At 41.0% G+C, this 13743-nt stretch overlaps 1 protein-coding gene across 5 annotated transcripts in view; it reads right to left on the bottom strand.

The window, feature by feature from the left end:
- eya4 (EYA transcriptional coactivator and phosphatase 4) overlaps positions 1-13743 on the bottom strand; it is a 51560-nt gene that overhangs the window by 27529 nt on the left and 10288 nt on the right. For 4 of the 5 annotated variants that reach the window (XM_031726210.2, XM_031726209.2, XM_039599425.1 and 1 more), the window contains exon 3: positions 965-1014. In XM_031726210.2, coding sequence (XP_031582070.1) covers positions 965-1014 — 50 coding nt within the window. Of the gene's footprint in view, positions 1-964; positions 1015-4293; positions 4673-13743 lie in introns of those variants that run through there. The other variant, XM_039599426.1, reaches the window with a different exon arrangement.

Raw genomic sequence — 13743 nt, 5'->3', positions numbered from 1 at the left:
AGCACATTTCAGAAGATTTTTTTATGCAAGAAAGTGCCTTCTTGTTAATTCCTTCTGAAGGCAAAAAAAGAAGAAGAAGAAGAAAAAGAAAAATAGCTAAAAGCTGCAATGCAGTGGGATGTATACCAAGACTGTTAAGAAGTATAAACTGCTTCATCAATAAGCTGCCAAAGGGGGACAAAAGGGGAAAACAGGCAGTAAGAGAAGAATGGCAAAGCTACAGGATCCTGGCATGCAGTAAGTCAAATCTCCAAATTATCAGGTTGCAGCTACTCTGTTTCTGCAATTTAAGCTATTTCAGACTAGGATAAGTAGTTAAAGTGGATAATTTTTTTTTTTTAAACTGTCTACGTTTGTCAGCACTTCAGGCTATCAACAGCTAACTAGACACAGCATGCTACAGCAGTCTTTTGACACTGTAAAATTTTTTGACTCTAGATGTCTGACTATTGAAAACTCATGCCATGAAGCTCCCAGCGCACAGTTTTTGTGCTGATGTTAATGCCTCAATAATAAAGCTTTCAGCTGATCATGGAATACCCAAGAGGGGAATTCCACAAACTGGAGGTGGCATTGTAGTACAGAGACAGACAGACTGCACTAGGGGTGCTTGATTTTACCGAATTCAAAGATTCAGAGGTGTGGCCCAGCACTTTAGTGCATATAGTTGATTTCCATTTGATGTACTGACTGTGTGTACAGCATGTTCCCTTTGCTTGTCTGTTTGGTTTGATGTATGTGTGTGTGTGGAGGTGTGCAGTTTTAGGACACCGAGGTCTTGGGGAAGTGTTGATGACCTCATCACTGCTTGCAACTGCAGTGAAACCTCACCTCTCTGCACCATGACTAAAGAACTAGGACACACACACGCACACACACACAGAACTGCATACCAACACACACACAGACTTCTGAAAAAGCACATTCTGTATCTCACATTATGCAAACAGACACATGAGCGTACCTGACGTCTGAAGGGTCTGGAACATGAGATTCACTGTGTGATTTCTTTACCTGCCGAGACAGCAGAGGAAAGGAAATGTTATTAAGCACACACACATACAGTTCATGAGAAAAAGCATTTAGTGTGTCATAAATGAGCCTCATAAACCAGTTTATAAACAGGACAGATTATATTAGTATCAACACCGAAGGGGCTAACACATTTGACTAACAAATTAAAGTTTGCCAGTTTGGTCCTGGGAGGAGACACAAATCCCTTCGGGCTTGCATTTGGGAAGGGCATCCCGCATAAAAATCTGCCAATTCCAACATGTGCCACTACCCGCCGTGTTAATACGTGAGCAGCTGAACACAGATCTTTTCTTTTCTTTTTTTTCTTCATATACTAGAATCATGAAACGTTTTGAACAACACCAAATACAGAGAAAATTCTGCCAAGGAGGCATTAAAAACCCAAATGGCATCATCAGTTACCTCAACAGGAAATTACATCACATTAAATCTGACTTACAAATGTTTTCATTTTCAAATGTTAAATGTTTAAAAAGAAAGAAATCAGGACGTGGTGTCAGTAGCTGTAGCCGCCACTGTGACAGAAGTACTAACTGCCATCTAAGTGACAGATATTAATTTTCCCTTGTTCACCCGTGACCCCACTCCAGCTCACGCTCAAGCCTCATTTTCAACCCTTAAAGAGTTGAAAGGTCACGGCGGGGTCATGTTAGGTCAAAGCACGGGGTTTAGTCTTCGCCGTTAAACAGATCACCACAGACACTAAAACGAGCCATAACTTTTTTGTGTGGGTGGGGGGACATTTGGCCATGTCAGTTAGAGTGTGCTGGAACTTTTTACTTCATCACTGATGTAGAAAAAAAAAAAAAGAATCAAGAAAACACTCTTCAGCCGCAAACTTTCTCCCTGTGCTCACACGCAGGCTGGGGATTTGTGTGTGTTGCTGTGTGTGAGGGTATGTGCAGCTAGACTGCAGACCAGTGGTTCTCTATTAAAATTCCTCTCTCTTATTTGCAACAGGAACTAATTAGAACAGTAAATGCAAGGCGGAGCGAGGGCCAATGTGTACCAGCTGCCCTATAATCACTGTGTCAACACACTGTTGAGGTGTAGGGCACGTGTGGGGTGCCAAAGACACACACCCATACATGGAAATGCGCATACAAACGCACACCCACGGCCAAATTCAAGCAGTCATTTGCACATTATCGCAATCACAGGTAAGTATACAGGGAAAGCGCATGGCTAAGCAGACTCTGAACTCCAGGTATGTAGACATTTCAATATTTGTGTGTGTGTGTGTGTGTGTGTGTGTGTGTGTGTGTGTGTGTGTGTGTGTGTGTGTGTGGAGAACACACTGTGCTGTTATGGTTCTGATTAGACGGTCCTGCTGTGAGTGAATAAGAAGCAGCACTTAGCTGTTTAAGACAGGGTTCAAAGGTTAGCCGGTGCCCTAGTATGGATCACTTTACACACACGCACACACACACTAAGTCACACACACAAGCCACTTTCATGTCACGTTTCATGCTTTAGTGAAATTTAACAAGGCTGTCACTCACGACATCAGCGGCATGGCCGTGAGAAACTGCAATGCACATGTAACGTAGACATAGGGCTACATACAGCACGCAGGTGTACGCACAGCCCTCGTGCACACATACACACACACACACACACACTTGAAAATACACAAGCCGGGCTGTTTCTGTCCCGGCATGATCTGTGAAAGCACACGCGGGCTTTGATCCTGAAAAGCTTTTATCGTCAAGCTTTATCCCCGCGCACGCTTTCCCTCCGCGTCGCCCGCGGTCTAGAGGCTCTCACCTCTCTTAACATCTCGCCAGTTTTATCTTTTTCAGTCGGATCGAGGATAACTAGTTTCACGTTTAAAAAGATTCCACACATTGATTTCACTCAACTCTCTTGCTGATCTAATCACATCACAATTTCTTTTTAACATAATAAAACAATTAAAAGCATTATTTTTCCTGTTTCATCCAGCTTTCATTTGTTCCACTTGTTTGGCTTTGATCAATACAGACTTTAACAATTTTCATGGACTATATTGTAAAACTACATTATTGAAGTGAACTTGCAGCACATTAAGAAAGGTACAAATAAATGATGACTAAGCCCCGCGTTTAGATAGTCTATGCTATTCTTCCTTTATTTTGTAGTACAACGCACCAAGTTTCATCTCTAATACTGAAACGACACACCTCTGAGTCCACTCTTTGGTGGCCACTATGCTTGAAGACCCCAATTGTGTCACCTGAGCCATTTAAATAGGTGACCTTTGACCTGGTTGGCCAGGTGACCGGTCCAGAACACTACCTACGCAGCCCGAGCCCTCCCTATGGGAAAAATACAAGTGCTACAGGTAATTAACACTAATAACAATGATTTATTAAAGGGAATTATATACTGCTCTGTTTGTGTTACTAATGATGTTTGTTCAGTCTAATGGATGTAATAATAACGTGAGGCCTTCTTTGGCCTTAAGAAGCACTAACGCGTATATGAGAGTCAGAAATAAGCAGAAGCTGCTCTTGGTCTAGTCAGAGTTGTGTTTCCTTCTTTTGCTTGTTCTTCTAAAAGGAAAAGTTCACTACAGAATCCAAAAGTGTTCATAAAAATGGTGCTTGAACAAGTGTTTTGTTATTTTCTTTGATAAATTATGGAAGCTCATTGCAGGGGGACAAAACAGGGATGGAGAATGAATAACAACATATAATCCAGCACATCAGCAATGATGTGCTGGATTAATATTTGATGGGTTTAGAAAGCACAATTTCTACATTTGTCTACATATAAGATTTTATGGTTCACAATTTTAAAAAAAATTCTGTCACTATTCTACTTTGATCAAAATTGTCAATTTTTGTAACCTTTTAAAACCTTTTAAAAACTGTAAAATACAGATGAGGTTACATTTTCTACATTAACATTAAAAAAACAAGTTGAATATTTTACAGTATATGTGAAAACAGTACTATGAAAAAAAAACCCCTTGTATTAAAAGCACAAAGAAAAATGTATTTACACAGAATTACAGTAAAAGTGCCTTATTTAAGTAAAACAAGGGTTAATCCAGTAACACTGCTGTCACCATACCTTTAAAAATTCTCTGAGTGCTGTGTCAAATAATAAAAAAAAAAAGATTTTATATCAAATGTCCAACTTACATTTGTTCACAAATGAGCAAAATACGTAAGAATATGGAAAATATCTCAGTTGCTTGAATAAAAATAACTAGCATTACTCTGAGCGTGAAACACACTCACGTTCATACAGACTGGGAGATCCTTTTCTTACCTCAGGGTGTAATCGGGTCCGTTAGCAGTCCTTTACTTCCACAAAGCATTACAGAGCTGTACGATCCGCCAGCTTCCCCTTCACAGGCAGGCTCACTGGTCTCTCACACACACTATCAGAAAACACACTGATCGCTCGTCTCTGTCTACCTGCCTCTCCTCACTTTGCACTCCAGGTGTTACGTTTATCTAGTTTCTGCTTTAAGGGAGCAAATGACGACTTTTTTCCTGCTTCCTTTTGTGACGCTCCCTTTCACTCAGAAGAAATATCTAGGGGCTAGAAAATGACGACCGCACAAAAACCAAGCGTTTTCTCTTCCTCTCTGTCTCTAAGGTCAATCCATGCTCAGCTTCTGTCTTCTCGACTCCAGTAATGGGGAACATTTCACTCGTCCCATTTCCCTCCTCCTTTGCCTCCACCCCCTCTTTTTCTCTTCTCCTCCTCCTCCTCCTCTCTCCCTCCCTCTCCCTCTCTCAGCTGTCACTCATTACAGACTCACTCAAGCTTACGTTTAAACCCAAAGAACTTTTTAAATGTAACAGATGTCATTTTTTTATGTGTGGGTCCAATCCTAACATAGCACCGTTAAACTTAATTCCCCAACTCGATTGTGAATGAAAACATAAAGGCAGAGAATTTAAATGAAAAACAGAAGTAACTAAGTTAGGAAACATCTGAACTGCACACACGTTTTTAGGATGTTTCCTAAAATCAAAGACATCCACGTATATAAATCCTGCTGATGGTAGCTCTGCTGTGATTACTTCCATGAAGCTGAAATGGTGTGGATGCAGTGTCAATGTCTTGCTGTGCAGTAGAAAGTACAGGCCAGACCATAAACTTCACACCATGCAGGAGACCCCCCCAACACACACACACACACACACACACACACACACACACACACACACACACCGCTACCCCCACACACCCTCCCCCATCTCACCCACTGACTCACATGTGCACCTGAACACACGCGCGCACACACATACTTTCAATCTGTGTTAACTGGAAACACACGGCTGCACATCTGTGTCATATGTGAAGTCTAACAGAGCTAGCGCAATGAGCTGAGTGTAATATCAAATCACACTCACACACAGACACACAAGCGGCCAGTTTCCTCTGTCTCAAGATGGCACCCTTTCACAACAACAGGGGTCAAAGTGGGCTCGGAATGATCTGGACCGGCGTTCCGGCACTGTCAACTAACGAGCAATTAAATCCAAAAGGCAGCTTAAGACGTGTTACGGTCAAATGAGTTAATGTTTCATGGAGATACTTGCTCAGTAATAAGAAAATAAAGACATCCCACAGCCCACTTAAACCCTCCACACATCCTTTCCTCTCATCCGTGTGATGCGTTCAAGGTGTAGATATAAACTGCTTCTCAACTAGCTATAGCGGTACAGAATGGAGCTTTAAACAGTAACTTTTATGTCTTTAAATAGGAGGTAAACTCAGATGCATCTTTGTGAGCCCCTGAACAAATATCAGCAAGTACACAAACAGGAATATTTTTGTCACAAAATGGAGAAAAATGTAAGAAAGAGGACAAGAGGTAAGGACTGCTCAGGAAGTGGCGTTTGCTTAAACTGGACTTTGAAATCTTACTGTTGTCATTCATTTGAAAGTTTTAAAATCACATACTGGATCTATACATGATGTGTTGCCGAGTTATGTTTTTCTAAACTGTCTTGCAAAACAAACTGAAGCACATTTTTGTGTTGTTGAAACTTTCCATGAAAATACTGCAGGCCAACAAAGCATTTTAGAGCAGGCTAAACAGGTTGGCTTGTACTATTATGGTGAAGTTCACAGTGATACACTATATGCTGGACTGGTACACAGGAGACACGGCATTCAAGATCAGTGTTAGGTTACATCAAAAGGTAGCAAAAATCTGTTTATATTTAAGGTAAAGATGCTGATTAGATTCACTCACTGAATTCTACCTTTTATATTAGCTTCACAGTGTCTAAGGATTGGAAAATCAGCCATGGCTCATGAAACATTTGCTTATATCTTGTAGAACCCACAGAGAGCCATAAATCAGGGTAGCAGCTTGGGTCAGCTGATCACAGCTTCACAAGTAATTCTTTTACCCGTACTGCGCCTCTACAACCAATCTTAGGGTTCCCCAACATGCCAAATCCCACTTTAACCCCTGGAGACAGACTCAAACACACATTTGCACACTCACTAGGAGTTAAGCAAACACAAGTGAATGATTTCACACTCATACATGCGCCTAAACTAGGCCACTGCAAATTTCTGACACTCACTTCTTTACCTAAACGTCACCATAGCACCAATACTGGGATCAGATCGCCCACATTACAAAATTGGCTTTTTTACTTTTCTGTATCAGCACAGGATCATGCATAGTTTTGAGATACATGTTTCTGAGATTTCCCAATAAACAGAAGACCATAATTTGAAAAAAAAAATTAGTTTTAAAGCTGAAAGGACCTAAAAAACAACAACAAAAACACATTTAACACAAAACCATTTGAGAAAAATATTTCATGAAGCAAACTCTTGACATCTGACTCCCCCAACACATTTTGGAGAGACGTGGCCCAATTTTAGTCCTGTTTAACCCAGAGGGGAAGACAATTCAGTGCTCTTCGTTAACTTTATATTACATGAAGGTGACTTGTGAAAAGATTAAATGAATTTAGGCACAACAAAACTCCTCCTGTTCACATTTTAGACCTCATATTGTTGCATATCGCTGGGGAAACCATGGATCCTGTCTCTTTTAGATTTATGCACACAAAGCATCACATCTCTAAAGTTTCTAGTAACATTTTAGTTTTAGTTATTGTATTTTTTGCTCTTTCAATATGTGTGTAGATGGGTTTCAATGTCAAAGCACTTAAAATTCTGTCAAGGAAAATGTGAGATGTAAAACATGATGTGTATGCTTTTTATGCTGGTGATGCCACTTTAAATAGACCAATCAAAAATGAACTGACTGTTAATAGTTGCAAATGGTGGCTAGATATGATTATAACTAAGCGGAAGTTTTAATTGGCATGAATGATCCTTCAACAACATTCAGAACATTTTGAATGTTGCTGTGTGCGTACACGGCAATAGAAAATAGCTAAGGGAGCAGTAACAAATCTATACAGGCCTGGAGACCAATCTGGAACAGAGCCACTGTCTCCAACTGTGCTCCAGCCACCTTTAGCTCGCTCACCATAGTGACAGCATGCGGCCCCGTCCCAAAGCATTTATCCCCAGCCCCAATAAACACCGTGATTGATAGACTGTCTGGAGGACCTGTGTGCACAGATCAGGGCGAATGTCTGTTGAAAGTGTGTTATATGTGGATGCCGACGTGCGTTCGCGTGTGTGTGCTGGACGTTTGAGAGTGAATGTGGAGGACTGGCTGTCAGAACAGATTAGGGTGTTGCCGAAGCGCTTGACAACTCAAGCACTTTATTATTAGCCAGGCTAGACCCGATCGGGGGGCGGGGGGTCGTCCAAAAACATCCCCGATGAAATATTTTCACAGCAAGTGGAGAAGGGAGCAGGGGGAGGCGTCCCAAAACACGCCTGATGAAATGCGCTTGCGCACACACACACACACACACACACACACACACACACACACACACACACACACACACACACACACACACACACACACACACACACACACACATACATACAAAAAGAAAAAAAAAAAAAAAACAGGAGTGGGGCATGGGCACATCTGAGCAGTGAACTGAGCAGAGGAAGAGGGTATTATATTAATACAGTCAAATAGCAGCACTCACTTTTGGTTTTTGTTGACTTTAGGAGTGTTTTCAAAGGGTCTGATGGAGGTGGCTCACTCACTTTAAAGAGGCCCTTGAGAATAACTGTGTTCTTCAAGTGGAACAACAGCAGTTTATCTCTTCACCTCCGACAGGAGGGCTGACTAAGACAGACCCTGCTCCTTTTTTATCTAGCCGTTTTCATGATTTACTTATATTTTTTTTAGCTCCATCATCACACTTTAAAAATCCACTTCTGAGCACTTTGATGTTGATCTAACAAATTTAGAATTGATTTATTAAATCTGGCCTACGCATAGGTTCATTCACTTCATCAGTTAAAGTTAGCCAAGAAGATCAAGTCAAGTCAGATCAAATGTGTTTTATTCATATGGCACATTTAAATCAACAGAAGTTGCACTAAAATGCGTTCCAGACAAAAGCATTAACATTCCAGGTCTCCAAAACCCCCATTTCAAGACACAATATTGCACCAGAATTCCCAGCTAAGGCCAGTGTTTGGCTAGGTTTAGTAAGCTAACCTTAGTGGTGTTAAAAGTATTCACATTCTTTATATCCTTAGTGCATCCTTTTAAAGTACTAAAGCACCACTACTTTAAAACAGCCCTTACAGGACATTTTAGTTAAAAACACAATGATCCAGGTGGTGCTGTGAGTGAGCACCTAGCAACAAAGGAGAAAAAAACTAGATAAAAACACCCTCCTTTTAATCTGAAAGAGCCAGACCCAAGGAATCTATTACCGAGGGGTGACCAGCTTAATTATGGAGTTTTTTCTTCTTCTTTTTCATAAAATGATTGATTATATGATTTGGATAAAATTCTAAAAGGTGTGAAAAAAATAGTCACAGCTGCTCTAAATAGTTACTCATGATAATCCTAAAACTTGAAAACTGTAAATGTAAATGGACACTAAATGTTTTTCTGTATTAAATAAATTCTATAGTTTTAATTAAATTACAATTTAAAAAAAGGCTAAAAACCATCAGGATCAGACAAAGAATGTAGCTGTGTAGTCTTTAGTTGCGTAGTTAATGGGACACAGAGGGACAGTCGTTGCACACGCGCACAAACACGGGCATGCACGCATACACCTGTGCAACACGATCACCCAACCATCCCTGCCTGCGCCATCGGCTGGTGTGTCGACCACAAAACATTCATGAAGGATGTTACTCACCACACAAACACAAGCTCCATCTCGATCTATACTCTGCATTTTCCCCTCGTGCACGCATATCCACACACACACACACACGCACACAGAGTCACCCGTTTACCTGTCCCCTGCTCAAAGCTCTCTGCTCTCCACGTTTGTATGAGTGGTTATCGGGATGGTAACTCTATCCCCTTCCTTTCATGTAAAATACATTGTGCCGAGCCTCCACCCTCCAGCCCTCCCTCCTCCTACACCCCACAGTTCCCCAAGCCTGGGGAGGTGTAAATCTATCCCTCTCTTTATGCCTCCAAAAATGCCCCTTTTTCAGGTGTAGGAGGAAGCTATAAAGGAGAAAAAAAGTGAGGGAGTGAAAGGAGAGAACAGTTTGTGGAGCAGGGAGAAGGAGGAGGTGTTTGGGTGAAATAGGTACTCTCCGAAAACCTCTCTCACTCTCTCTCCCTCCATGTCTTTCTAGCTACGTATACTTCGCTTCACCTGGTCATGCTTACATAAATTTGCCAGCCTGGTGTTGCTCACAACTTTAACTGCTTAGAAAGAGACACTAACTCACAACAACGAGTGACTTAGGATGTCTTCAACAAACCATGCCAGGGGAATATATTTGTACTAATATGATGAAGTTAGACAGCATAAGTGAAAGAGTTCACTAAATACAACAAGCAGTAGCTACATTATGCTAATCAATTAAAGACATTTAGAAGTATAAACATTTAAATACAAATAAAAATGAAGCCAGCAAAATGTTGCACAAAACAGAACAGCTTAGAACACAGTAATCAGCTTCTCCAAAGGTAAACTGATACTTTTTAAATATAAAAATACATAAAAAAACCAAGTTTTTTGTCTTTTTTAATTATTTATCCTTTTTAACAAGCTTGCTGACAAAGGTCAGAATGAGCCACTAAAGGCTAAGTGGGCTGCCTACAAGGAGTCAATGATTATCGCCCGCCTCGTGGATCTAGTTTTTGTTTCACGCGGCTCGCTGATAAAAGTCGCACTTTTACAGTAAAACTGTGTTTCTTTTTCCATTTATGTCTTATCACAATATAAATTCTGGGCGTTTATGTTTAAGCAAAACCGCAGATATCATCAGTGCATCTTACTAATCTTGAAGTCCCAAGCGTTTGTTTTTATTCAGTCAAACTGCGGTAGTAAATCCACGTGTTTGGGGGAGGAAGAGCTGCAGAGGGGAACAGACCAATCTCCATGCTGCTCACCGTGCTGGTGGTCTTCATATCGCCTATTTAAATTGGCTCCTCATTGTCTCAGGGAGTGACGGATCACAGACACGATTTAATGCAGCTTTACTCAGTGGAGACAAATGAAAAGTCAGTGATGGATGTGTGTGTGTGTGTGTGTGTGTGTGTGTGTGTGTGTGTGTGTGTGTGTGTGTGTGTGTGTGTGTGTGTGTGTGTGTGTGTGTGTGTGTGTACACACACTGGTTCTGGGTTGTTAATTGTGCGTTTGGCCTCAACTGGCCCTGCTCAGCTAATCTGATGAGAGTGATTAAAAAAACAACTGGGAGAAACTTAAACCACTCCATGGCTGACTGCATGCACGGACACACACACACATACTGAGGACATCACTCAACTACTTAGTGGTATAGAACCACACTCCAGAACAAACACCTTAATATGAAGTTCTTCAAAGTCTGACAGTAGGTCAGATAAGTGTACAATGAACTGGAAGGATCAGTATAATGCTAAATGCTATTTAATCGATTAAACTGTTGGTTAACCTTTTTCAGACACTTAATCAGTGACCCTTAATTGATCTAAATGACAATATAAAGTATGTGTCATTAAGTGACTCCCATATCTGCGCTGCATTGTGATTAAGTATGCTGTTTAAAGGACCCATGTCAAATTTTATTGAAAGAAAATTCAGCACAATGGCAAACTAATTTGCAAATTTCCCTAACTGTAAGGTAATATAAGTAATTTTCATGCAATAGTTTTCCTTTTGTCATCCTTTCCCCACCTGCATTAGCTTTATCCCCATAAATCGCTCGTTTAGACCCCATGATGCAATCGTACAAATTATGACTAGAATATATGAAACCCCTGGGAAATGTGATATGATTGTAAAAGCCTTGAGGTGAAAGAGAAGGAATATGAGTTTTCAAAGATTAAGCTTAAAAGTAAGTGAGACGACTTTTCAGGACCGTGTTGTTATGAGCTGTTCTAAAAGTCTCTAAGCCTTGATCAAGCAATCTGCCTAACTTGGAACCATTTTACCTGGCCAATAACACCATTTTTAATGGTGTTCTAATTAGACAGACTGGTGACCCTGTATCTCGCGTCATGACCTTGGACACATGGATTTTTAATTATGAATTACATTTTAAACAGAAAATAGAAAGAGGTTTTTGAAGGGCAGAGGTCTTCAGAGTTTTTATTATCTGAACAACATGTGATAGCGGCCCAAGTCATCTAGACTTAGATCCCCAGGCTTTACTGAGAATGGCCCAATAAAGAGAAAATATCCAGTGAGCTGCAGATGTTTGGGTGAAAATGTTTGTTGATGCCAGAGGTCAGAGGAGAATGCCTTGGAACTTAACCAGTCATTACAACCTGTGTATGCATAAAAACATCTATGAATGGACAACATGATAAAGCAGATAGGCTACAGTAATAAAAGACCCCACTCCTGACACTAAAGAACAGGAAACAGAGCCTACTTTTCACACTGGCTCATGAAAATTGGACAACTGAAGATTAGAAAAACTGGTCTTGCTTTCTCCTACAATGTTCGGATATTAGGCTGAGAATTTGGGGTACACAACATGAAAGCATGGATCCATCCTGTCTTGTACCAGAAGTTCAGGGTGGTGCTGGTGTAATAGTGTGGGGGATATTTTCTTAGCACACTTTGGGCCTTCTAGTACCAACTGAGCGTGATCATAGCCTAGCTGATATTTTAGCTGACTGCTATTTTTGCTCTCTTTATAACTACAGTGTACCCATCATCTCATGGCTACTTGCAGCAGGATAACACACCACGTCACAAAGTTCAAAGAATTTCAAACTGATTCCTTGAACATGACATTGAGTTCATTGCACTCAAATGGCCTCCACAGTCACCGGATCGCAATCCAATAGAGCGCCTTTGGGATGTGGAGGGACGGGATTCACATCATGGATGTGAGGTTGATAAATCTGCAGCAATTGTTTGATGCTCTCATATCAACATGACGTAAATCTCTGAGGAATGTTTCCAACACCTTTTTGAATCTATGCCATGAGGAATTACGGCCATCCTGAAGACATTTGGGGGTCCAACCTGACACTAGCAAGGTGTACCTAACAATGTTCTTCAACCATTAATAAAGGCGACACCAGATCCTTGTTAACATTAAAAAGGTTTGGCCCGCTATGATAGCTACAGCCAGAGTGGAAGAAAACGCTGTCTGGGTCTGGTTCTGTACTAATGTTTCATAGTGTGACATGAAGTAAGTTGTTATCACAAGCCATACAAAATATTACCTTCTGCCCAGGCTACAGTATAGAAACCAAGGACTTAACAGAATGGATCCAAAATAAATCCACTGATATGTATGAATGCGATGAAACTAAGGGGAAAAAAATAAAGCAGCAAGTTCTCTGCTGGTGTGAGAGACCTAAAGAAACTCAACACCAGCTTCCTGCAACACCCCCATCGCCAACCTGACCACAGCTACCGCACCCCCTGCTTGGTCTTCATACCGTAGCCCCCTCCCCCCTCAAATATACCCCCCCTACAGCACCTTGACATCCCAAAGGGAAACAAAAATCAATGGGATGTGTGTGCGTCTGGGAAGACATCAGGTAGGGAAGAAAAGAACTGAAAAGCAAAAAAATGTGCATGCAACTACTTGTGTTAAGACTGAAAGACTAGACGGTCTAAATATCCATGGTGGTCATCACTGGAGGTTGTGTGTGTGTGGGGCAGCAGCAGCAGTGGCATCAATAATTAAAGCTAATCTCATTAGGCCTCAGATCCCTTTCAGACGCTTTTAATTAAATGATGAATGGCCTCCCAGCTGCCTGTTAAATAATGCTGCTCATGACATCACAGTGTGCATGCATGCGGGAGGTACAACATAAGGTAGATATCCTTAAAAAAAAAAAAAAAAAAAAGGGGACACAAGGAGAGACTTTCAGTGCAGAGAAAGGTATGGTCTCTCTCGCACACACCCACACACCCACGCAAACACCATCTGCTCATGGATTCTTTATGCGGCTGATTATTAGAAGTTACGGCTGGCCTATGCACCACGGAGAGCGAACAGGAGTTAAATGTCTCAGAAGTGGCAAGCTGTTCCATCATACCAGGCCTTGAAACACTTCATATCAACTTCCTAATAAAATCACTCACAATACCAGATGTCTACAAAAAAGGAAGGCAGATTGAGGGGACAGAGAGAGTATGTAATTGTAAGAAAAAAAGAAAAAAAAAGAGAGATGGTCAAGGAGTTTAAAAAAAAGAAAAAAGAAAA

The sequence above is a fragment of the Oreochromis aureus genome, linkage group 15 (assembly GCF_013358895.1).
Source record: "Oreochromis aureus strain Israel breed Guangdong linkage group 15, ZZ_aureus, whole genome shotgun sequence".
In the NCBI taxonomy this organism is placed as follows: Eukaryota; Metazoa; Chordata; class Actinopteri; order Cichliformes; family Cichlidae; genus Oreochromis; species Oreochromis aureus.
Note: the sequence above shows the minus strand (reverse complement) of the source record. Positions and strands in the feature narration are given on the sequence as shown.